This window comes from Sphaerulina musiva (assembly GCF_000320565.1).
Source record: "Sphaerulina musiva SO2202 unplaced genomic scaffold SEPMUscaffold_1, whole genome shotgun sequence".
Classification (NCBI taxonomy): domain Eukaryota; kingdom Fungi; phylum Ascomycota; class Dothideomycetes; order Mycosphaerellales; family Mycosphaerellaceae; genus Sphaerulina; species Sphaerulina musiva.
In genome coordinates, this window is record NW_016017383.1 from 296,871 (window position 1) to 320,352 (window position 23,482).

At 51.0% G+C, this 23,482-nt stretch overlaps 12 protein-coding genes across 12 annotated transcripts; 6 read left to right on the forward strand and 6 right to left on the reverse strand.

The window, feature by feature from the left end:
• Positions 1 to 13: 13 nt before the first annotated feature.
• SEPMUDRAFT_145568 (kinase-like protein) lies at positions 14 to 2,628 on the forward strand. Its single transcript, XM_016903138.1, has 2 exons — positions 14 to 253; positions 311 to 2,628. The coding sequence occupies exons 1-2, from the start codon at positions 174 to 176 to the stop codon at positions 2,304 to 2,306; spliced, it is 2,076 nt and encodes a 691-aa protein (XP_016764401.1). The 5' UTR covers positions 14 to 173; the 3' UTR covers positions 2,307 to 2,628.
• A 222-nt stretch (positions 2,629 to 2,850) lies between these two features.
• On the forward strand, positions 2,851 to 3,936 carry SEPMUDRAFT_35651 (purine nucleoside permease; the record flags this gene model as incomplete). Its single annotated transcript, XM_016908615.1, has 2 exons — positions 2,851 to 3,089; positions 3,159 to 3,936. The coding sequence occupies 2 exons, from the start codon at positions 2,851 to 2,853 to the stop codon at positions 3,934 to 3,936; spliced, it is 1,017 nt and encodes a 338-aa protein (XP_016764402.1).
• Positions 3,937 to 4,484: 548 nt separating this feature from the next.
• SEPMUDRAFT_55448 (uncharacterized protein) lies at positions 4,485 to 6,599 on the forward strand (the record flags this gene model as incomplete). Its single annotated transcript, XM_016909359.1, has 2 exons — positions 4,485 to 5,074; positions 5,168 to 6,599. 2 exons carry the CDS (start codon positions 4,485 to 4,487, stop codon positions 6,597 to 6,599), a joined length of 2,022 nt encoding a protein of 673 aa, XP_016764403.1.
• Positions 6,600 to 7,191: 592 nt separating this feature from the next.
• On the reverse strand, positions 7,192 to 9,950 carry SEPMUDRAFT_159787 (uncharacterized protein; the record flags this gene model as incomplete). Its single annotated transcript, XM_016907868.1, has 3 exons — positions 7,192 to 9,158; positions 9,215 to 9,697; positions 9,762 to 9,950. The coding sequence occupies 3 exons, from the start codon at positions 9,948 to 9,950 to the stop codon at positions 7,440 to 7,442; spliced, it is 2,391 nt and encodes a 796-aa protein (XP_016764404.1). The 3' UTR covers positions 7,192 to 7,439.
• Positions 9,951 to 11,570: 1,620 nt separating this feature from the next.
• SEPMUDRAFT_55453 (Nnf1-domain-containing protein) lies at positions 11,571 to 12,224 on the forward strand (the record flags this gene model as incomplete). Its single annotated transcript, XM_016909360.1, has 1 exon — positions 11,571 to 12,224. One exon carries the CDS (start codon positions 11,571 to 11,573, stop codon positions 12,222 to 12,224), a length of 654 nt encoding a protein of 217 aa, XP_016764405.1.
• Positions 12,136 to 13,017, reverse strand: SEPMUDRAFT_145572 (dolichol phosphate-mannose biosynthesis regulatory). Its single transcript, XM_016903139.1, has 3 exons — positions 12,933 to 13,017; positions 12,788 to 12,868; positions 12,136 to 12,732 (listed from the first exon to the last, which is right to left on the reverse strand). The coding sequence occupies exons 1-3, from the start codon at positions 12,948 to 12,950 to the stop codon at positions 12,544 to 12,546; spliced, it is 288 nt and encodes a 95-aa protein (XP_016764406.1). The 5' UTR covers positions 12,951 to 13,017; the 3' UTR covers positions 12,136 to 12,543.
• A 173-nt stretch (positions 13,018 to 13,190) lies between these two features.
• SEPMUDRAFT_75286 (GTP-binding protein) lies at positions 13,191 to 14,255 on the forward strand. Its single transcript, XM_016910103.1, has 3 exons — positions 13,191 to 13,314; positions 13,374 to 13,459; positions 13,539 to 14,255. Exons 1-3 carry the CDS (start codon positions 13,296 to 13,298, stop codon positions 14,001 to 14,003), a joined length of 570 nt encoding a protein of 189 aa, XP_016764407.1. The 5' UTR covers positions 13,191 to 13,295; the 3' UTR covers positions 14,004 to 14,255.
• Positions 14,256 to 15,790: 1,535 nt separating this feature from the next.
• SEPMUDRAFT_129260 (acyl-CoA oxidase) lies at positions 15,791 to 18,081 on the reverse strand (the record flags this gene model as incomplete). Its single annotated transcript, XM_016902270.1, has 3 exons — positions 15,791 to 17,147; positions 17,235 to 17,678; positions 17,750 to 18,081. The coding sequence occupies 3 exons, from the start codon at positions 18,079 to 18,081 to the stop codon at positions 15,791 to 15,793; spliced, it is 2,133 nt and encodes a 710-aa protein (XP_016764408.1).
• A 617-nt stretch (positions 18,082 to 18,698) lies between these two features.
• SEPMUDRAFT_137089 (AMP-binding enzyme) lies at positions 18,699 to 20,566 on the forward strand (the record flags this gene model as incomplete). The annotated part of the gene is made up of 3 exons (XM_016902826.1): positions 18,699 to 19,337; positions 19,404 to 20,118; positions 20,178 to 20,566. 3 exons carry the CDS (start codon positions 18,699 to 18,701, stop codon positions 20,564 to 20,566), a joined length of 1,743 nt encoding a protein of 580 aa, XP_016764409.1.
• Positions 19,594 to 21,867, reverse strand: SEPMUDRAFT_75293 (uncharacterized protein). Its single transcript, XM_016910104.1, has one exon. It carries the CDS (start codon positions 20,933 to 20,935, stop codon positions 20,642 to 20,644), a length of 294 nt encoding a protein of 97 aa, XP_016764410.1. The 5' UTR covers positions 20,936 to 21,867; the 3' UTR covers positions 19,594 to 20,641.
• On the reverse strand, positions 19,594 to 21,868 carry SEPMUDRAFT_55466 (uncharacterized protein; the record flags this gene model as incomplete). The annotated part of the gene is made up of 2 exons (XM_016909361.1): positions 19,594 to 21,499; positions 21,551 to 21,868. 2 exons carry the CDS (start codon positions 21,866 to 21,868, stop codon positions 21,068 to 21,070), a joined length of 750 nt encoding a protein of 249 aa, XP_016764411.1. The 3' UTR covers positions 19,594 to 21,067.
• Positions 21,869 to 22,167: 299 nt separating this feature from the next.
• Positions 22,168 to 23,153, reverse strand: SEPMUDRAFT_145575 (carbonic anhydrase). Its single transcript, XM_016903140.1, has one exon. The coding sequence runs from the start codon at positions 23,008 to 23,010 to the stop codon at positions 22,339 to 22,341; it is 672 nt and encodes a 223-aa protein (XP_016764412.1). The 5' UTR covers positions 23,011 to 23,153; the 3' UTR covers positions 22,168 to 22,338.
• Positions 23,154 to 23,482: the final 329 nt, after the last annotated feature.

Below are 23,482 nucleotides of genomic sequence, written 5' to 3' on the forward strand. Positions count from 1 at the left end.
CCCGGCCAGTTGTCGCGCGTTCCATTCTAAAGGCTGCCGGGCTGCCCACTGACCTTCCGCTTCCGCATCCGCATCAACATCAACCTCAGCATCAACATTGTGATGAACCGATTGAACCACTCACGTGTAGACGAGACGGGGCAACTTCACATGCGATATGCGAATTGTCTCGAATGGCTGACCCCGCGCCGCCACAGCCTGCGCGACAGATGAGCTTGGTACCGTACGCTTCAGACTCTCGGGACGTGGTTTTGTAAGTCGTCAAATCATATTCACTGCCATACGAAGCAGCTTACATCGTGTTATGAAGGCGACGAGGTGATGCTGTCGTGGTTTATGATGCCAATTCCAGACAGCTGTCAGTTCGACAGGCTACCGAACAGCCCATTGAATTGCAAGATTGTCCGTATTGCCGCCAGCCATTGCGGACGAGGGACCCTAGCACCGGCGATGGCGAAACTGCCCACCCATATGGGCCCGAGAGGCCTTTCGTTGACCCAGAGTACTTTGGAATGCTGGCGGCGAGTCAGCGACCATCACCTGCGGCATCTGCTCCTTCCACTTCAAACCGACGTATACCCATCGCTATCAGGTCTGGCCGATCGAGAGATGTCAGCGGGGCGCATGACCCACCAGCTACTGGAGCACAGTTTGTAAGCAGCGAGCCTGCAACTTCACATGGCCAAGGAATCAGCAGCTCGGCCTTTTCTCCGGGCTATTTTCAACAGTTTTTCAGAACGGAACGAGAGCTTGGCAGAGGTGGTAATGGCGTTGTATTGCTCGTGGAGCATGTCATCGACGGAGTCTCGCTTGGTCATTTCGCATGCAAAAGGATTCCAGTGGGCGACAGCAGAACGTACTTTGAAAAGGTCATCGTGGAAGTCAAGCTGTTGCAGAAGATTCCTCACAAGAATCTGGTGGCCTATCATTGGACTTGGCTCGAGGATCACCAGCCATCAATGTTCGGACCCAGTATACCATGCCTGTGGATCTTACAGGACTTCTGTAATGGTGGCGATCTACACAGTTACGTGCTAGGGCCACAGAACTCTCCTTCCACGACAGAAAAGCTGAAAAGTAAGATTCGGAGAAAGTCTAGGAGCGAGCTCAGTCCTCCCGATGAACTTCGTGGGCCTAGTAGATTATCACTGGATGAGATATTTTCGTTCTTCAGAGACATTACCTCTGGCTTGCATCACCTACACCAGAAAGGCTATATTCACCGAGACTTGAAGCCATCCAATTGCTTGCTACAGCGCGATGATGGCAAGACCAGGGTATTAATATCAGATTTTGGTGAGGTCCAGGCAGCTGGCGCCAAGCGCGTATCGTCGGGCGCCACTGGAACAATATCGTACTGTGCTCCAGAAGTGCTTCAGCGGAATGCCGATGGTTCTTTCGGGGACTTTACGACCAAGTCGGACATCTTCTCGCTGGGCATGATAGTCTACTTTATGTGTTTCGGTCGGCTGCCATACACCAATGCAGACGACATCAACGAGGAAAACGAGGACCTGGACGAGCTCAAAGCTGAGATTAAGAAGTGGTCGGGGCTTGCGGAAGAAAGCTGGATGCGGCTCGATCTCCCGGAGCGTCTCTACAAATACCTGAAGAAACTGCTCAGCGTGGATCCGAACGATCGACCCAGCACCGACGAGATCCTGGCGAGCATCAAAGGCGGTGCTGCATTAGGCGAAGCAGTATGGGCGGCCGATGAGCACATGGCCCGAGTGTCCTCTGTCGATTCTCCAGCACCAAAGGCAACATCGCGACCGCGGAAGCCTCCGTACTTGCCCTCACCAGGCAGGCAGTATTCGAACGAAAACAGTCGGAACAGTCGGAACGCTCGGTCTCAGAGTCCCAGCAGAGGACATGACCGCGGGCAGAGTAGGGCTCTGAGTCCATTGACGGGATCACTGGCAGTACAGGCCAAGAAAATTGAGTTTCCCACTGCCAAGGTTGCATCTCCAGAGCAAAGCCCGCGTTTAATACTACCACCGCCAGAGACAACGAGAGCGAGCGTCGTTCTCCGCCCCCAAAATGCTCCATTTAATGCCATGATACGAGCTTCCTTCTTCCTGGTAAAAGTGTTATCAATCTCGATTCCATGCACTCCCTATGCAGCGAACCAATGGCTCGTATATCCTCTGCTTGGGCTTGCGGCACTGGATCTTGGTCTCGTGGCTCTCAGTGCGTGGCAGTCGCTTTTTGTGCTGGGATTCCATATCCTCGTTGTTTTGGCCGCGAAGCATTTTGATGGACTGTGTGCGAATGGGAAACCTGGTGTGATATGGGCGGATCTCTGAGAAGTTGGAAGCATATCGATATTGGATAATACTTATTACTTGTTAGTGTCAATTGGTTTACAGGACATGATATCAGTTTCGAGGATCTGGTCCGCCACGGCCCACTACGGTAGAAGGACGTCTTTATCTCCTCCGATACAGTATCAGCATTTACGTCAGGAATCGGCACTCGCCGTCGGACGGGGCTGACCAAGCTCTTCCCAAGACTGCTTATCGCACGCTAGGAGGTAGGCTAGCCCTTGGCACTATGCCTCTAATGTCTATTGCAAGCGTGCTGGTATATAAGGTATATTTATTTTAATTATTATTATGATTTTTATCCTCCTCCTCCTCTCCTTTCCACCTCAATATCGGTAGAGTCAGTCTTCTTCACGACGGCTCCCTACCATACCACTCACTCACTCACTCACTCACTCTCATGACCATGTTGTCTTCCCTCATTGCAGCTCTCCTCTGCGCCTCTTCCGCACGCGCTGCTCTTCTGCCAGCCCAACAACAACAGGCAGTCAATGTCGTCGTCAAACCCAAAGTCTTTATTGTCTCCATGTTTGCTCCCGAAGCAGAGATTTGGTACGGTATTCCCGAATTCGACATTCTCGCACTGAATGTCACCGTTCCTGGCCTATCCCCGCTGTTCCCGGAAGTGCACTGTACTGCAGATGGAGATGTTTGTCAAGTGGTGACGGGAGAGAGCGAGATCAATGCTGCTACGACAATTGGATCGCTTGTATGGTCACCACAATTTGATCTTACAGAGTCATACTGGATGGTGGCGGGCATTGGGTAAGTCCTTTGCGATATCTGGAGTGGCATTGGTCAGACTATACAATACTCATAAACCAACGCAACTAGTGGAGTGAACCCAGAAGTGGCAACCATATGCTCAGCTACATTCGCTCGCTTTGCAGTCCAAGTAGCTTTGCAATACGAATTTGACCCTCGAGAAATCCCGGCCAATTTCTCGACTGGTTATATCCCTCTGGGCTCGACCACACCAGATCAATATCCCACTTCCATCTATGGTACGGAAGTCTTTGAGCTCAATCAGAATCTCCAAAAGATAGCCGCGGGATTTGCCCGAAAAGCGACACTCAACGATAGCGACGACGCCATTGCCTACCGAGCCCAATACGCAGCCTCGAAAGCATACGCAATCGGTGCTGCACCTCCCACCATTGTAGAGTGTGATGTAGCCACTTCCGACGTCTACTACTCCGGAGAGATCCTCTCGACGGCATTCGGCAACTATACGACATTACTCACCAACGGCTCCGGAGTCTATTGCACAACAGCGCAAGAAGACAACGCCACACTGGAAGTCCTCTTGCGCGCAGCTGTACACAAGCTGGTAGATTTTTCTCGCATCATCGTCATGAGAACTGCTTCGGATTTCGATCGTCCGTTCCCGGGAGAGGCTGCAACGACAAATTTACTCTATGCGGAACAAGGTGCTTTTGAACCTGCCATTCAGAATATTTATCTCGCGGGTATTGAAGTTGTTCAGGGTATTTTGAAGGGGTGGAATCAGACGTTTGCGCAGGGAGTGAATGCGACGAATTATATTGGTGATATCTTTGGTACTTTGGGAGGTATACCGGATTTTGGTCCAGGTTCCATTTTTGATACGTGAGTTTTTTGCAAATGTCTTGTGCTTCTTTTTTGTGAATATATGAATTTGCTGACTTTCTCTCTCTCTCTCAATGCTAGGCCGACGAGGAAGCGAAGTATCAAAGGTCGACGAGCTGCAATGCCTATAGCGCGTCTGACTTGATGAGATCTGATGAGGCATATACATGTACATATGAATATCCCAGACACACCTACACACTCTCTCTACCAGATTCTAGCTTTCCAATTCGTTACCGTCAGTCTATGCTTCATCAGCACCTGATGCATCTCGCTGACTAGCATCAAGCCACAAGCCAAGACCTACCTCCTCATCTCCAACCCTTTTTACTACCTTCTATACAGACTCTTGCGCTGGTACAAACAAGTCACTTTGAACTGGATCATTCTTTTTAGCAGCGCTGGATACTGCCTCTGTGCCATCCCATACCATACCATAAGCTCGGCTTGAACAATTCTTTTTCTCTCACATTAACTCGTCATTACAACCCCTCCATCTCTCTCTCTCTCTCCCTCTTCTTACAAACCCATCCCAACCCCAAAGAAAAAGAAATGGCCCTCTTCTACACTCCCCTCCCCTTCCACCCCGGCGAAATCTCCCTCCACTACAAACTCCACATTTCCCAGAATCCAGATTTCGAAAATCCCACAATCCCCCACCTCTCTCCTCTCCTCTCGCGCCAACTCCAAATTTCTCCTCTCATTGCTTTGGGAACAATTGATTGTCAGGGTTGGCCTGTTACGACGTTACTTGGTAAAAGTAGTGGTGGTGGTGAAAGGAAAGAAGAAGGGGAAGAAGAACCTCTTGCGCAACCGCTGGGGAGGAATGGGGTTATGGGGATTAAGGCGCAGGTGGAGGGATTGTGGGATCCTGTTGTGGAGGTTTTGGTTGGGGGGAAGGGAGATGGAGATGGTGGAAGTGGAAGGGGAAGTGAGAAGGTTGTGGTGAGGAGGGAGGAGGAAGGAAAGGGGAGGATGATTAGTGGGTTGACGATTGATTTGGAGAGGAGGAAACGAGTGAAATTTTTTGGGAGGATGGTTGTTGGGGCGTTGGGTTGGAGGAGAAGGGAGGGGGAGGGGGATGATGATGGGAGAGAGGAATCGATTGCGGAAATGCAGCTGGTTTTGAAGGTGGAGCAGAGGTATGGAGGAGAGAGTATTTTCTCTCTTTTTTTTTCTTGTTTCTCTTTTGTTTCTCCAAAGTAAAACGAAGCTGATTGATTGATTGATAACAGTCTAGGAAACTGCCCCAAATACCTAAACAAACGCCACATCAAGCCCGCGATCTCAAAACCAGAATTACTCTCCACCTCAACACACTTGTCTCTCCACGCACTACAGCTCATCAGCAAAGCCGATCTCTTCTTCATATCCAGCGCCAACAACAACTCGGACATGGACACCAACCACCGCGGAGGCCCCACCGGTTTCCTTCGCGTGGCATCCCACGACGACGAAAATAATTCTGAATCAGCTACGGTATTATGCTGGCCCGAATACTCTGGAAACAGACTCTATCAAACTCTCGGAAATCTCGCCATTTATCCCAAAGCAGGACTCTGTATTCCGGATTTTGACACGGGGGATTGTCTTTATTTGAGCGGTACGACGGAAATACTTGTGGGCTCTGCTGCAGAGGAATTTTTACCACATTCGAATCTCTGTGTGAAATTTTCTGTTGTTTCACTTCGACTCGTGGAGCATGCGTTGCCTTTTCGTGGGGTTTTGGGTGAGAAGTCGATTTATCATCCGAGGGTTCGACGACTTGCTAAGGAAAGATTTGCTGCTGCTGCTTCTGCTACCACTACTGGGGAACTGCAGCAGCAACAACAAGAACAACAAGCGACTCTCCTCCACCAGACAAAACTCACTCCAACAATTTCTCGCTTCAGATTCCGTCTCCATCAACCAAACACTTCTACCTCCCCAACCGCGGCTTCTACCTATCAACCCGGTCAATACATCACCTTGGATTTCTCCTCTCACTTGAACATCGGATACTCACATATGCGCGACGACGACCCTCGTAGTTTGAATGATGATTTTGTTCGGACTTTTACTGTTTCGGGTTTTTATCAGCAGCACCAGCACCAACACCAGCAGCAGGACCAGCAACAGCAGCAAGAGCAGCAGAAGGAAGAAGCTTTAGGGAAGTGTGGTGATGAATTTGAAATTACCATCCGAAAAGTCGGAGGAGGAGTCGTGACGAATTTTTTGTGGGGGTATGGTGATGATGAATCACATCAAAAAGAGAATCAATACAGACGAGAAAAAGAAAAAGAAGGAGAACATTTAGTTATTGATGTCAGAGGTTTTGGAGGAGGAGAATTTCCCATTTTCCAGCAAGAAGAGCAGCAATATCAACAAGAGCAACAAAAGAAAACTCCTACAAAGACGGAAAAGAAAAGAAGAATTTTCATCGCAGCAGGAATTGGAATTACGCCCATAATTCCTTTTTTGTCAACTTCTTCTTCTTCTTCTTCTTCTTCTTCTTCTTTTTTACATCTAAATCTCAAAATCCTCTGGACAGTCAAAATGGAAGATTTGGCTTTTGTTTGGGATGTTGTTGAAGAAGTGGCACAATTGGAAATGGGACAAGAAGAAGAAGGATTGTCGAAGGAGGAGAAGAAAGAGAAGAAGAAAAAAGGAAAAGGGAAAAGGGATTAGATTTGTAGTGTTTGTAACTGGTTGGAAAAATAAGCATACTGATAAGGAAGATGATGATAATGGAAAGAAAAAAGAAGAAGAAAACGCAAAAGAGATAATAAATCGCCTAAGAAAATTTCCAGAAATTGTTGAAGCGGTGTATTTGAGAAGGATGGGTTTGGATGATGTGGATTATCTTCATCTCTATAATCATGACGAAAAAGAGAATGACGAAAAGGAGGAAAAGGAAAAGGAAAAGGGAAAGGAAAAAGAAAAGGAGGTATCAGCAAAATATTATCTTTGTACAGGAGAGAAGATGAAGAGAGAAGTAATGGGGTGGTTGTTGGAAGAAGAAGGAGGAGGAGGAGGAGGGGGAGGGGAAAAAGAGGTTGTTGTAGTTGAGGATTTTACTTTTTGAAAGATATTGATCTGACCTGACCTGACCTGATCCTACGTTGGACTGATGGACTGTACCGAGTTACTTGTTAGGTCAGGTAGTATTGATTTGAGTCTTGGTAAAATTTTGTAAATTTATGGGTTTTTTTGGAAATTTTCTCTCATTTTTCTTTTTTTCTTTCTGATTAATTCCATTCTGCTGAATATTGCTTGTTCAGTCTATTTACATTCAACTCGAGCATACAACCCATGAGGGGGTGTTATCTGCCATGTGAATGCCTCTGCCTCTGTTCAGGCCCTTTGCATCATCGACAAGACACGGGGTATGTATCGTGCATAGCGCGCATACAGGCGACAATCCGAACCATTCTTATTCTCTTTCCATTCCACAGGTCTCATGGGACATCTTTCAAAAAGAAAAGACCAAACCCCCAGACGTTTTGAAACCTCCTTCATCACATCCCATCAATGATCAGTGCTAGACAGAATCTTCAACTTCTCAATCGCCAACTCCAATTTCTGCTTCTCACTCTCCAACGTCGCACGCATTTCCTCACGCTTCGGATCCTCTGCGAGTAGAGTTGCAGCTCGCTGAGAATCGGTCGGGCGAAGACCTTCTAACAAACGTGTCTTGAGACGATTCTCAATCTGGTAGATGAGAAAGTCCAAATTTCTCGCGACGTTGTCGACGAGCTGGCTGGAAGCGAGTTCGTAAAAGGTGAGCGGTACGGCAAGTTCCTTTAATTCGATTTCGAAGGCTGGGGAGCGGACGTTGTTGGCTATCCATACGGGGTCGGTGGCCTTCTTCTTGCGCTCTTCCAGGGTAGAAGGAACTTTGAGCCCCTCGGCTTCCATGTCGTCGAGGCGCTCCAATACACGAGCTTCGGTTCGGCCTTGGCGAAGTTTCTGCAAATGCTCGTCTCTCTTGGTGTCCCACCACTCCTTCGAGTAGGTGATGGGCCTATGGATCAGGCAGCTAATGTTGTGGTGGATGATTTCCACCTCTTTCTCGAATAGCTCATCGAACAAAGCGCGCATAATGGAGGCCATTTCTTCGTAGAGGAGGGTGCCTTGACGAGTGGCCAGGGAGTTGGCCAAGCATTGCTTCAGCATGCTCACTACGTTGCTCCCAAACCGGTCCAGAGCTTGCTGCGTCAACGTACTGAATCCAGAAAGTGACTCTGTAGCCATGTCATCAGTGATGCGAGGGTCGGCGGCGTCAGGGAGCTGTGCGTTGGGTGCGAGGTCGAAACGCCTCTTGACTTCGTCTAATTGAAACGTAGTAGCAGAAACGCCAGTCTCCGGAACTGGAGGTCGTGCCATTTTGCGCTTGCTGCCAGATGCAGTAGGAGTGCGAACAGACGCACTGCAGGCTGGAGCTGGCCGTCTCGGAGTAACACTCTGAGCACGTCCGTTCTCACCTCGGAAGCGCTTCGAAGGTGTGTTGTCCATCTTTTCCTCGTCAGAGTCCGTAATCGAAATACTTGGCTTCACGTATCCGGGGGTCGACAACTCCACTCTAGGAGCTATAGCGGCGAGCTGCTTCCTGAAGTTCATGAGATTACCCCTCTGAGCTCCGCGAAAGGGGCTAGACTTGCTGTCCGCGCTACATTGAGCGACAACTGCAGTAACCACCTTATCGACATCGTAGATGAGCTCTAGTCCTGGGTTCGTAGGCTTGCTTGGGTATTCTCTCAATTGCTGCTGAACATCCGTCAGTCGTTCCTGTACGCGCTGGACAATTTTCGGCAAACTCCTGAGAATGTGCCCAATATGTTTCCGCGATATCGCCTCCTGCAGATTGCTGATGCCAAAGCGGTCTGCGTACATCGAGAATTGCGTGCTCCAGGGTGGCTGCGAGAAGAACGTCGCCTCCTGCGCACGAGCCTCTTGATATGTCAGACAGTTGGCCGCGTTCAGCTGAGCCTGAGACAATTGCCTCGTCATGTACCACCCTCCTTCGACTGAAAAGGCTTTTGCGCTGAACATATTTTCGAAGGACTCCAAGCGCCTGGTCGTCAAAGCATCGACAAGATCCGGCTTCGTGAGCACGCCTATCGCGCGACCAATAGCCTTGTATTTGCGAAGATATTTGAAGGCAATGCCGTTGTGAAAGTCCTGATTTGCCGGACACGCAATGACAATCAGGGCTTCCTCATCGGCGATGTAATTCTTCAAGACCGCCTGTCACCTGTTAGCATACTGGTACTACTAAGACGGAGTGGAGTGACTGTTCATACCTCGACGAACTCTGCAAGGTAGTCGTCAGACGCATCTTCCTTGACATTGATAGCTCCAGGAAGATCGTAGAAGGCCATCTCTAGCAGGTCGGGGGCTGTGATTTCCAAGCAGATAACATTTGGGGCGAAGTCGACCTGGAATTCGGCTTTTTCCACATCCGCCATAGTGAGATGAACACAGTGGCGCCAGGACCTGTTCGGATTCAAGATGGCAATCTGGGCGCGCCGGAGGTTGAGCTCTAGCTCAGATTTGCTTGTAATTCTAGCAAACTCCTCGACCTGAATATCGCCATATTTCTTCCAGCCGGGTAGCCCGGCGCTACTGTCCGCGTAGCCAGGCAGGTATGAGTAGGCGAACTGCAGACTGATTGTGCAACTCCACTTCGAAACGTCTGGCTCACTGGCGTGAGTGGTGATGCGGAATGGGCATCTGGTGCAAGTTCCCTCACTACGCGGCAAGGTGATGTCGCTCATGGCCTCGATCTGAGAGCAGGTTGTTAGCAGCAGCAGCAGCAGCAGCAGCAGAGGCCAGAAGATGGGCACTTACGATGGAAGATTTTCCTGCGGACTGGTCTCCAATACAGACCACCTTGGGCAGAGATGGCAAAGTCGCGTCAATGCCTAAGCACTGCAGCTCTTGCATCTTCTGGATGAGTTGGCGCCCCTTGCGCCCGAAGAGGTAAAGGGGGTCTGGCGCGTTCGCGCCGGTGGCATCGATTGAGGTCGCATCGGTCATCTCGGCGTCAAACGTAACGTCTGTAGACGACGTAGAGGCGGCTACGGTGTCGGCTGAGCGCACCTCGCCAGCAACTTCAGTGCGAAGCGGAGTATTCTCCCGCATCGGCATGTTTCTGCGTCGCGTGGTCACACCTTCTCGCTTCATTGTGCCAGTGTTTGAGCAACGAAGGGCCTGAAGGAAGAGGAAGTTGTTGTCGATGTGATGAGTCTTGTCGATGTGATGAGTCTGGCGAAGTGATGAGTCTTGTGGATGTGGAGTTTGGCTACCTAGGCAACGACCAATTCAGTGAGTCAGCATAGCAACGACGACACCGGCGAAGACCGTATGTGAGGTTTTGCGTGAAGTGAAGCAAAGACTGAGACGAGCAGAAGTCACTTACAGGCACAGCTGCCGCGCAGTGACACGACAGTCCAGTTCCAGCAACGACTTCACTACTGAATGTGAGTAATGCGCGAGATGTAGGAGAAGACTCACATAATGTAGTCGAATGAGATACGTACAGAAACGAGCTCGACAAAGCGGAGAGGGTAGGGTAGGGCAGGGCAGGGCGATGGCGAGAGCAGAGAGATGACTTACTTTTTACTCGCCGTGACATGCAGCAGAAAGTACCTTATACGCTCACAGCAACAGAAACAAGCGTAGGTACTCAACCACGCCCTCGCGTAACTCACCTCCCTCGCCCTCACTCTCTTCCTCTTCCTACGCTCATCAGACGGACCCAAACGCCAAGCGATGCGCACAACCTGTCAAGCCCATACCAAAGACCTTCCACCCCCGTCTCCCACCGCCTTCATGCCAATACGGCAGCTCCAGAGCTTGCATCGACATCTTGAACAAATGTATCGATCCCAGGAAAGACACATCCAATAAACTCACGAACGCGTGAAGACTTGGGACCAGAATTTCGCGCAAGAGCGAGCTCTCCATATCGCGAGACGTGAAGTTGACGTGCAAGCAGTGTGAGAGCTTCGTCAAAAAGCTTCAGACCTGGTCGAGTGAGGGGACCCTACCTGGAAACCAGACAGGGAATATTCATTCTGGCCAATAGATTCGGCGCATGTGAAGGGATATGGCTGGGAAGAGCGTGGTGAAGACGGTCGGGGCGGTCTTGCAAGTATCAATTTCTCTCGCACGCTCTCGGTGAAGGCTTGCAGCGAGTCAATTCGATATGCCAGGGAATGAAGAGTGAATTATGACTATGCTCTGGAGAGTGATGAGAAAAGAGTACCCATACCACCCACTTTGACTTGGCCACAGAGTCTCCAGGACGGCGCGCTCAAGTGACCGTTCACTCGCGCAGGTCCACCTTCATAAGGGATGAAGTAGTAGAGTCGACACCTTCAGCCGGAGTATGGATAAGCTGCGCGGTGAAGTTGTCACGGAGAGTCTTGATGCCTGAGGCTGAAGCTTCGTTCTTCACATGTTTAGCTAACCGAATTAGGCCAACGCGTCAATCTGCCGCCCACGCGACCTGCAACTCTCCAAACACCTTTCGTTCCTCTGTCTCAAATCAACTCTCCCAAAACCGCCTCATGTAGATCAACATCCATAACAAACAACAAATAACAACAATAACAACAAATCATGACAACCACCGACACAGAAAACCCAACACCAATGACAGCCCCATCCCGCTCCCCCTCCCCAGCAGGTCCTCCACCCACACCCTCGACACCCGGTCCACGCGCCAGCGCGCTCCACAAACTCTACAACGACGCCATCCAGCACATTCTCAAAACCTGCTCCTACACCAACTTCGCCGCATGTTTCCCCACACCGGCCACATGCGTACCCGGGTCGGTGAAATTGTTACACGAGCAATTTACGCAGAAATTGGGCGAGAGTATGCGCAAGGAATTCGAGGAGATTTTGCTCGAGAGGAATGTCGTGGCTTCGTTGAATGAACTGGATCGGTTGATTGAGGATGCGAGGAGGAGGAGGGAGAGGGATAGAGAGAGGATGGGTCAAGGGGGGGAGGTGTTGGTGCCTGTTCCGGCGCATACGTTGCCCGCGCGGCAGTTGTATATCAGTCATTTGGCGCCGACGTTGGCCGAGTGGGAGAGGAGTATGAGGGAGAGGCAGGAGGAGTTGGGGAGGGAGAATGAGGAGATTATGGAGAGGGTGACGCAGCAGAGGAGGGATATTCAGAGGTTGATTGGGGGATTGGAAAGTGTGGTGGAGGATTTGAATGGCAGTGTGCGGGCTTTGCAACCGGAGCAGATGGAAGGTTTGAGAGAGGAGGCGAGAGAGGCTGATCAAGCATTGAGATGATCATGGTTTTGTGTCTCCTTCTCCTTCTTCTTCTTCTCCTTCTTCTTCTTGTGATGAGGCCGGCCTTTTACGGCGGCTGGAAGGCGTACGTTCTTCTTCAGAGATACCCACGATTTCCAAAATAACGAATACTTCTTCTGCCCGAGCCTGTTTTACTTGGTTTTTCTTTCGGAGAGCCATGAGCTGCCGTTGGAAGTGACTGTCTTGTCCGCATCTCCCTTGCAACCGCATCAACGATATATCACTCCGTACAGTTCCCGAAAAGCCCTTTGACGCCTACGCTTTCCCCCCCTTTTTTTGTGCCCACCCAGAATTCAGTCTATTGCACCTTCGCCGCAGCAGCTTTCTTGGCCTTGAGCGCCTTCTTCTTATTGCTCTTGATCATGACCACGCTCAGGAAACTGCCCACGACAGCACCGCCGACAAGGAGGAGGATGACGGGAATGCGAATGGCCCAGACGCGAGGGGGAAAGAGTTGTTGGATTGGGTGCGAGTCGTCGACGAATGGCTGGGATGGGTATTAGTGCTTGCTTGTACGCTTGAAATCGAGATTTGCAATATACCATGAGTAGTGTCCAGATGGTGTAGTAGAGGAAGACGGTCGAAGCGAGGACAAGCATGGCGAGTCCGACGAGGCGATCAAGCTGTACATGTACATGATTTAGCTGGCGCACCGAAGTCAGTTGCGTGGATAGATAGTGTCCGTACCAGCGTGTTGGAGGCCATATTCCTCGTCTACACAATATATTCCAAGGAGCGTGTGAAGGTGTTTGTGATTATGAGCGAACAGTAGTGGGTAGACGAGAGAATGCACTAATTAGACGGGAACTCCTCTGCTGTGACATCCGAAGGTCTGGTAACGTGTGAATCTCAGCGTTCCAGGGTCTCGACACGCCCACCGGCCACCTCCCACTTCGATTGTGCATCTCGCTTGCTCTAGTTTACACAAACACTACCACCAACCTCCAACCATCAACCTCCACTTCTCTCTGCCCTTCCTCACAGACTTGGCGCCTGTCCAGCATACTTCTCGACTCTCGCGAATAGTTCCTCACTCTCCGAGCCACCGCCATGTGGGTCATCGATTGGTGTATGTTCGGAAGGGATATTTCTGATACGACTATGGCGCTGGCGCTGACAGCATTGCAGTCTGGGACTTGCTCGCCAACTTGGGCCTGGCCAACAAGCATGCCAAATTGCTGTTCCTCGGTCTCGACAATGCCGGAAAAACCACTGTACGTGCTATCCTCTACTGCCGAAGAGACCCGCTGTCACAGTGCCACGAGGATACGTCCGCTAACCATCTCTCATTAGCTCCTCCACATGCTCAAGAACGACCGTGTCGCCATCCTCCAGCCCACCCTGCACCCTACCTCCGAAGAGCTGAGCGTCGGCAGCTGTCGTTTCACAACCTTTGATCTTGGTGGACATCAGCAGGCTCGCCGCCTGTGGAAAGACTACTTCCCCGAAGTGAGCGGTATTGTCTTTCTCGTAGACGCCAAGGACCCCGAGCGCTTCGCCGAATCGAAGGCGGAGCTTGATGCTCTGCTCAGCATGGAGGATCTGGCAAAGACGCCCTTCTTGATCCTTGGCAACAAGATTGACCACCCGAACGCTGTGAGCGAGGATCAACTACGCCACGAGCTAGGACTCTATCAGACAACAGGAAAGGGCAAGGTACCTCTTGATGGCATCAGACCTATTGAGATCTTCATGTGCTCGGTCGTAATGAGGCAGGGATACGGTGATGGTATTCGCTGGCTGTCTCAGTACGTGTAGTTTTGTCACTTTGCGGCGTTGCTCCTATATTCAATGGGTGTCTATGGCACACCTGCGACTCCGATTGTTAAATAGCGTTACGAAGACATTGGAGCACAGGCACACACTCGTATACCCATCTGCGCTTCCGCTCGACGTGAGGCAGCTGCGCCAATACCAGTTCACCGAGTCTGCTCTGGTTCTTTGCTCACACGTTCCCAGGGCCACAAATGCAATTTGTGCCCGATTTGTTCTTTGCAAATGTGCTAAAACCAACATGCGAACATACCATCTCCCGCCATTGTTACGCTGCTCAGGTGAACAAGGAGGTAAGCACGAGTCCATGGCCTCTCCTTCTCCAACAACCATACCTGCTGTGTATGAGCAGCAGCAATGTACTCAACAATCCCTCTTGCTACACGCATCTCATCTGCCAATCGTCGACAAATGCATCACTCTCATCGCGCTACATCTACACGATTTGCGCCCCCTCCAGCCACGGCGGCATATTCCACGTCCAAGGTCCATTCATTAGCACACTCTACGAAATTTCCGATTACGACTAGGAGCGCATTGCGCCGTCCGATGCCTCTCGAGCCGATTGTACTAGCGACCACATTGTGCACTACGGTTGGAGCGATAATAGTTGCGACCTCGTGGGAACGGATTACGAGAATTAAACTAAGACCCCACCGGCATAGAGGACCAGGACCGTAAGTCGTCTCAACTGCATCTCAATTCCAGATGTCCATTCTGTCGACCCAAGAAATGGACCAGCCATCACGCTCCACCTGGCTGTCGGCGATGAGCCCAAAGTCTCGAGACATACTGACACGCCAGCAGATGTAGAAGACCAAAGTGGCTGCCTCGGCCATGGCGCGACAACCCCTATTCCTCATCAAGCGGAGAGTCGATTGGACATGGAGGCTCGCACAGTGGCAGTCGGCATTCCAGCGAGCACATATACGGAGCAGGCGATCCTCGCCCGTGGCGAGACAGTGGAGTGTGTGTAGCCTCGTCAATCTATCTACAAGATCCCACTACTCGCGAGTTTCAGTCAATGGCCCACGAACACCATCACGGTCTTCGTCGGACGACCAGCACGCCGCTTCTGACGCCTATACCTGAGGAATCTTCGTCTGCGGATTATTGGAACCGGCCACTGGCTTACCCCTCCAGCAGTATGGCTCAAAGAGATGGACCAAACGACCCACGTTACCAAGGCAGCATCAATGACGCAGAGCGCCCATCTTCAGCGAGCATTCTGCGAGAAGGCGAGGCTTTTGCAGAGCAGCTTGCGGGCCTCGAGAGGCAGGTGATACAAGATCGCATCGATGCGCTCCGAAGGAGCATTACCTACCAACGAGTGCAAAGTCGACTTGCAGATATCGAGAAGCTCGCGGGATTGAGCAGCAGCAACGCAGAAGGGATTGGCGATCGGACATTGAGAAGGACCGCTTCTATTGGGCCGGGGGTGACATCAGGCCGGGAAACGCAATGGATTGGAGAACAGTTGCGGGAAGTGGCAGCGTCAATCCTGCCGCCGGACGAAAGTGTGCCAGTGGAAGACTCTTCATGACAGCGGGTGCTGGCGGCAGAAATATCCATATTGTAGGATTACGTGCCCAATACCTAAGGACATTTCTTCGCACCACGGTGTGCTCGAGTGTCATGTGTGTTCATTCTGTGTGGTCTTTGTGATGTTGGGAGCGAGAGTTTCAGGACTCGAAATTCATTTTCACCTCACCGAGCAACAAGACATATAGGTAAGTGAACTCATACCGTCCTCCAGCACACACACCCACCCTTTAGAGCTTCGCCAAAATCTCTTTAATCCCATCACCACCATCCCCCATGACAATCTCCTCACTCCGATAATCCGGATTAAACGTCATTTCATTCAACGGATTCCTTTTATGTGCCCGATCAAACAAGTCCTCGTACACTTTCCCATCAAATCTCCCCAACGCCGAATCCAACAGATAATCCGGGATTTTCCACGCATCCACCAATCGCACCGCATGCGGTCGAATTTGTTTCATCATCAACTCTTGAATTTTGTCAGAAAGTAGGTTGAGATGCGCATCGGAAATGGAATGCGATGAGAGAAATTCTCGCGCAGAAGATTCGATTGTGGTATATGCGAAGAGGTGGAATTGGTTTGTGAGGTGGGTTTGCAAAAGGGGGGAGAGGGGTGGTGATTTTTTGATCAGTGCTTTGTGGAAATTTGAGATGAGAATCGATTCGGATTCTGCGATGCTGATTTTGCGGAGTTGGAGTAGCAGGGAATTCCAGGGGCGTTTGTGCTGCTTGTGCGAGATGTAGGCGTTGTAGGTTAGGTGGCGGGATCGTCGGCGGAAGGCTTGGACGATTTGGGAGTCGTTGAGGAAGATTTCGCAGGGGGGTGGAGGTTGTTTTTGTTGTTGGTCTTGTTGGTCATGTGCGTTGTTGTTGTGAAATATATCCAACCAATCTCGACAATCCTGTTCAATAGAATCCTTCGCGGGACCTTTTCTCGCCACAGCAGCTTCCATACGTTTAATCAAAAAGCGTGCAGTTTGTTGCGTAATCATCCAATTATCCCCTTCGACGGTAGGTTTCGACAAGTAATCATTATTCAACTGTACAAAGCCACTCGAATACATGAATCCATGTCCACCCATGGCTCTGCGACACGTTTCAATACTGTTGGCTGCGAGTTCCGTACAGAGACTTTTGAGTCCCGAAGACTGAGCGTGTAGAATCGCCAATTTGCTGAAATCCCCTTGGGCGATTTCTGCTCGTGTACGAGAATAGAGAGTATGCATTGCTTCTCCTGTGAAATGGAGGGCGAATGCCGTGGCGAGAAGGGGCAGGATGCGGATTTGTACGGTTGGGTAGTCGAGGACGGAAAGTTCGGGAGCAGACTGTTGTTGTTGGTCCTCCTTGTTGCTATCGCGGTCGGGAAATTGTTTTCGTACGGTGCTATATCGAACGGCGATTGTTACTGCTCTTGCGATGATTAAGCGAGCGTGCATGATGATGACGGCTCGCACGTAGGTTAAACTGCCGTATACTACGGCGGGATTGGCGGGTTTCGAGTAGGTGCCGGTGTTGGGATCCACGCGAGAGTAATTTGAGAGCATGGCAGAATGGGGGATACGGAAGTTGTTGAAGAGCATGTACCTGTTGTAATAGTCAACAAATGCACATGTGCTTTCACGACACAAGGTGAGGTAGGTATGTAGAGGGAGGAGAGAGAAAGAGACAAACCCATTATCCATAGGAGCATAACCATATTTCGGTCCAATATCACCCACAATAATCCCCTCGAGAGGCAAATGAGTTTTCAAATCTCGAATCTGCACAATAAAAGGATGGGGGCCCCGATTCACCAATCTAGACTCCTCCCCTCCCATAGTGGACTCAGGAACATACAATTGCGCCACAACAATCGCATGATTCGCCGTCCTGCCCATCGTCCCATTCCACCACTTGGACGCCGTAAGAGTCGGACTATGAAGGACGAATTCCCGAGTCTTGGGATCCCAGGTCGCGCGACACTCCAGTCCTTTGACATTAGAGCCGTGGCCGAGTTCCGTTTGAGCATAACATCCAATAGCCTCCCAGGCGCGGATTTTGGGAAGCCAGTATTCTCTTTGTTGGGCGTCGCCTTGCTCTCGGACAGTGGTTTCGAACATTTGCGTATGCACCATACTGAGAAAAGGATGAGTACCTGTATTATTCACCTATCTCGAGAGAGAGAGAAGAGGAAAAAGTCCACTTACTAAGGACTCACATCATCACACAAATAACCCGCAACATTCCAATCCTCCTCATCCCAACCCAAGCGATCCGCCCAGCGACGCAATGTCTTCGCCCGCGCCAATCCCAACTGATAACGTTCCGGACGAGACAAATTCGGCTGTTTGACCTTGCGGAACAAGACATGGTTTTCCAAGAGGGGTAAAATTTTCTCTTGTCGGCGGAGGAAATCGTTGCGGGAGAGGAGGAGATGGGCGAGTTCGTTGATGGGCACGTCGGATTGTGCTCGTTCTTGGAAGAGAATTTCGGGTCCGCGGGGGGAGGCGGGGAGGAGGTGGTCGGTGAAGTCGGGCATGGTATGAGTGAGTGAGTGAAGTTCTGAGGTAGGAAAGGTGTTTGTTTATAGATTGGGATCTGTCTTATCCGATGATTATCAGTAACAAGAAAAAAGGTTGAAATCCATGTCCATCAACTGCTTTGCGATATGATGATCCATTGAAGTCTCCAAATACTACCTCCTATAGTTACCTCCTAGGAAGTAAGATGTTCGTCTCTCTACCCGAGGGAATGGGCCCGATTTAGCCGATTTGTCTTTCAAAGTCTATCCACGAAGGCGGGGCTTCGACACAACCAACCACGCAGTCGCAGGCATCTAGGAGGTACTACCACCTTCATGGAGAGCAATGCGATCTCGGCGCTGACAAGACTCTTTTTTGATCGTTCAACGACATCTATCACAAACAATGTGATCCCACTCGACTCGACAGTGCGTCAGTCAGCTTCTTCATGGCCCCAACTCAGCCATCGATTCAAGCCATATTGCGACAGCTGGAGCTGCGTATGGAAGCAGGACACTCTCGCAGTACCTATACGAACGAAAGCGAGTCTGGTGGTGGGGTCAACAAAGAAGATGAAGTCGTGCCTCTATCGACGACGACGACGACAACAACATTGCTAGAAGCACACGGGAAAATGGCCGACTATGATGATCGCACGCTGCACGTGCCTCCACACATGTCCTTCGCAGCACTGGCGGAGAAGCATGTTCTTCCTTGCCATCCATTCTTCAATCGATTGGTCCGATTAGCACATGCAGTTCCCCCTCGAATGTGCGTTCGAGATGACAATACGGGCGTGGAGGCGACACATCTCCAACTTCTCACTGACGCACTTGCCTTTCGGAGACGAATATGGCAGATCCTCGGCGGCCATGTGCAGAAGGCTCTTGTCCAGAGACAAGAGGTGTATGTGGCAATTTTGGCACCAGGGGGATATGAGTTCACAGTGGCGATGGTGGCTGCGTTGGCGCTTGGTGCAGCTGTTGTGCCCATGACCACTGCACTCCCTCCAGAAGAGGCGTTGTACTTTGTGACGAAGTCGCGAGCTGCGGCTCTGCTGGTGTCGGATGGTGCCCTCCGCCTGGGGCTATCAGTGGAGAAGCTGGTCAAGAATCGCGACCCGCACAGTCCATTCGTCTGTATCCCAGTGGCACCCTCGTTGCGCAATATGCCACTGAAGCCGGCGGAGATCATCGTATCATCTGACACGTATTTGGATGATAATGCCGCCGGCGTTGTGATTTTCACATCGGGCACGACCGGTCCGCCCAAGGTAAGAGTCCATGCATGATAGGCCTCGTGCGCGACCATCTTATTGACTTTCCGATAACTGATGTAGGGAGCCGTGATGCGGCGGGCCTTCATATACGATGAGGCAATGGGAGTTGTGGACCATTACGGCATCACAACATCGGACGTGCTCCTGCACGTTCTGCCGGTACACCACGCAACAGGTATCGGTATCATGTTCTTCCCGTTTCTCATTGGAGGCGCTGTGATTGAATTCAAGAGTGGTTCTTTCAGTCCCGAATGGCTTTGGGAACGCTGGAAACGAGGTGGCACCACCTTCTTTTCTGGCGTGCCAACACTTTACATGCGATTGATGCGGTACTTTGAGCAGAACCTAGCGTTGCGATCAGATGCACAGCAGTACATTGACGGTGCCCGTGCACTCCGTGCTTGTATCTGCGGAACATCGGCTCTTCCCAAGACCATAGCAGATTGGTGGACGGTTCTATTAGGACGACAGATCCTACTGAGATACGGCATGACGGAGACTGGAGCGGTCTTCAAGGTCCGCGTAGGAGATGGCAAGGTGCCAGATGGTTCCGTTGGCACGATTCAACCAGGCTCCGATGTCAGACTATCTGAAGGCGATCAGGGAGAGATCCTCGCCAAGAGTTCCGGCATGTTCAGCAGATTTCTGTTTGACGCCGAAGCCACTGCAGCTTCGCATACCTCGGACGGATACTATAAGACCGGCGATATCGCGAGGAGAGAAGGTGAATACTACTGGATTCTCGGACGCGCATCAGTAGATATCATCAAGAGCGGTAAGAGTAGATTGCGACTTGTTGTATGCTTCAGCTGACCTGGAGTGTTTCGTTCACAGGAGGCTACAAGATTAGTGCCCTCGACATCGAACGCGAGCTTCTATCTCTGCCGTATATCGCAGAGGCCATGGTCGTCGGTGTTCCTGACGATGAATATGGGGAGCGTGTAGCTGCAGCAGTAGTGCTCAAGAGCGCCGCCGAAATGCCTTCGAATACACATGTCAATATCGCAGACGTCGTCCCCATAGCACAACTGCGCAATGATCTCCGACATCGACTTGCAGGCTACAAGCTGCCAACCGTATTACGCATTATCAAAGATGAGCTCCCAAAGTCTCCAACCGGGAAAGTAGTGAAAAAGACACTGTCGCCACAGTACTTTCCAGGCAACTACCGCGACATTCCTGAGGTCCAGCTGTGGAGTCCTGGAATCAAGTTGAAATTGTGAGGGGACTACATGATCGCCTCTCAGCAAAGTTAGAAAGCGTTCCCGTCAGACGCGAATGCAATGACAAAGCACGCATCAATGTAGCCGCTCAGCAGGATGAACGCGCTGCAATCGAGCATGCGATGGTCCGGGACTCGCCCGGCCTGTCAGTGGTACAAGAACGGCTTGGTTCAAGAGAGCATTCCGAGGCATGAGCAGCCCGGGAATGCCAGTACTCAAGCCCGAGACAGAAGAATGATCCTCATGGGCAAAGAAGCAACATGAGGTTTGAATTGCGATAATGTGGTGGCCGGACTTTGTTGTGTGACAGGTAGGTAGGTAGGTAGTGAACGCAGGAACGGCCATTAAAACGTGTGAGAACATCGCCATTCGGAGAGCAACCGCTGCCTAAAGGTATGTCTGCGCGACCATGTGATAATCTTGCATTTTCGAGCCTCGCCGCGGCAATGGCCTTATGCCGCCCGGTAATAGAAGCATGTGAGTAGGTAGGTAGTATCGTTTTCAAGCTGCTGCAAATTTCGCTTTGCGGGCTTCAGCAGCAGCCTTGTCACTTTCCGTCATCCAGCTAGGATATCCTCCATTCGCTGACTTGTCACCCTTCGCTTTGCCGCCCTGCTTTTTCGTCGTCGTGGCCGCAGGTGCAGGTCCTTTGCTCTTCTTCCTAACCCCACTGTCATTTGCACCGGCCTCTCGGCCTCGCTTCTTCTGCTTCCTGTCCTCTGACATTGGCAAAGCCTTGTTCAGATCGACGAGTCCAACTAAATCGGTTGTTCCGAACCTCTTTGCGCGCTCCAGCTTCTTGAGCTCTTCATCGTCATCTGTAATACCGAATCTCGCTCTTCGTGCCTTGCGCTTCTCAATCTCCTCGTCAAGTGTGCGCTCAGCTAGGCCGGCCCTGAATTTGGCGCTCTCTTCCTCCTCACGAGCCTGCTTCTTCTCTGCTTCGGCATCTGCTGTCGATGCATCGGTGGGTGCCGCCGCTACCGTCAAGTCGTCTGTCTGTGCTGGGTCGATTGCCGCTTCCTGGTTTGGCACAGCTTGCGGATTCTGAACGGCGCCTTGACCACCTGCAGCTATAGCGGTTGCTGCAGCTTCGGTAGTCGCGGCTTTGGCGGTCTCTGTGGCTGGTTCGTCGTCTTCAAAGTCGATCTCGTCCTCGTTGTTTGCGGGTTTCTGGGACGCCTGCTTCGCGTCGTCCTCTTCGAGACGCTTGACCAGGTCTGCTTTCTTGCCGCTGTGCGGGAGATTGCGCTCCTTGAGCAGCGCAACCAGCTCGGAGTTGACCTTCTTGGCGTATTCCATGGTGATTGAGTGATGATGGAAGTGTTGATAGGTATTGTCGAAGATGAGGTCGTCGCGATACAACATGTCGATGGACGCGCTCGTCAAGCGCGACCGAGTGCACGTGCCACATTTGTATCTCAACCCTTGCGCCAATGATTGCCAGCCATTGACTTCCCAGTCCGAAGCTACCTAGTATGACTCTTTCCAAGGAGAAGACATCAAAACTGGAGCACAGAATTGAAGGCTCGAGAGGGACTCATCAATGATCTTGCGTGGGAGCTTCAGCTGAACACATCATCAGACATCATTGTAGTGTATACAACGTAGATTGCCATGTATCTCGAGCTCAGCGCGGTACCTTAGCTACCTGTACCTACACGCACCCATAGCCCTACATTGACACTTCTTCCTTTCTACTCCGCCTACACCAAAATTGCTTAATATATCATGACACTCCCCACAACCTCTCACCTCTCATTCCCTCTCCCTTACCCGCACAAGTTGTAAATCTTCTGAATATCCTTCAACTGCTTCTCAAAATCCAGCTCCAAATCCTTCAACAACCCATCCTTGAAATCAAAAATCCACGCATGCACAATCGGAAATTTCTTCTGTCCATAACTCTGCTGCACAGCCGCCGTCTTGACCACATTTCTCGCCTGCTCCAGCACATTCAACTCGGCAAGTCGATCATATTTCTTACTCTGATCCTCAATCGCATCCAACTCCTGCTCATGCAAACGGTACACATCTCGAATATTCCTCAACCAGGGGTTCAAAAGCCCCAAATCTGCGGGTGTCATGGCTGCTTTGACGCCTCCGCAACTGTAGTGTCCGACGACGACAATGTGCTTGACTTCGAGATGGCGTACGGCGTAGTTGATGACGCTCATGACGTTCAGGTCCGTGTTGCAGACTAAATTGGCAATGTTGCGGTGTGTGAAGACTTCGCCGGCGTCCAGGCCCATGATTTCGTTGGAGGGGATGCGACTATCGGCGCAGCCAATGTAGAGGTAATCAGGCTTCTGGCCCGAAGACAGTTTCGTGAAGAATTCGGGGTCATTTTTGGCTTTTGCTTCTGCCCATTTTTTGTTGTTGGCGAAGATGTTGTCGTGAGAGGCTTTGAGGTAGTCGGGAGTGGTGGAGGATGAGGAGGACATTTTGGTGGCGGTGGTGGTGGAAGAGCAATAGGACTTGGTGGGATAGATGGAGGTGGTAGTGGATAAGATGGGAGCAGCAGCAGTCGGAGTCCGTAGAGGGCAATTTCCGTAGACCGCAGAGATGGCTCTCTTGAATGCAGCAGGAGGAGAGGTTCGGCTGAGCCTGTTGAGCATACCTTCTAGAGCTATGAGGGTGGAAGCGAGAACATATATGCCAATGCCGTCAGGTTTCTCTCGGGGATCGGCGGCTCGGAGCATTCAATGATTTGACGGTCTTGTTCGGCCAAGACCTCGTCGTGGGGGCATACATAGGTAAGCCGTGCCATGCAGCCATGGTACCTTACGTGTACCAGGAAGATAAGCTACCTCCTTACCATACCTTACCTTGAACAAGAGACGACTAAACGATCGCACAGTCTCTCTTGAAAAGAAGAAAAATGTCACAATCAGATCGCACCCAGTTTCTTCTCCC

What these genes read in the sequence shown, in the direction of transcription:
- SEPMUDRAFT_145568 (XM_016903138.1), top strand. Translation starts at nt 174, where the DNA reads ATGGCTGACCCCGCGCCGCCACAGCCTGCGCGACAGATGAGCTTGGTA. An exon ending in GACTCTCGGGACGTGGTTTT is followed by an intron (nt 254 to 310) that starts GTAAGTCGTCAA and finishes CGTGTTATGAAG; the next exon opens with GCGACGAGGTGATGCTGTCG.
- SEPMUDRAFT_145572 (XM_016903139.1), bottom strand. An exon ending in CCATCTGGACACTACTCATG is followed by an intron (nt 12,733 to 12,787) that starts GTATATTGCAAA and finishes TACCCATCCCAG; the next exon opens with CCATTCGTCGACGACTCGCA.
- SEPMUDRAFT_75293 (XM_016910104.1), bottom strand. Translation starts at nt 20,935, where the DNA reads ATGGCGATGTTCTCACACGTTTTAATGGCCGTTCCTGCGTTCACTACC.
- SEPMUDRAFT_145575 (XM_016903140.1), bottom strand. Translation starts at nt 23,010, where the DNA reads ATGTCCTCCTCATCCTCCACCACTCCCGACTACCTCAAAGCCTCTCAC.
- SEPMUDRAFT_75286 (XM_016910103.1), top strand. An exon ending in ACAATGCCGGAAAAACCACT is followed by an intron (nt 13,460 to 13,538) that starts GTACGTGCTATC and finishes ATCTCTCATTAG; the next exon opens with CTCCTCCACATGCTCAAGAA.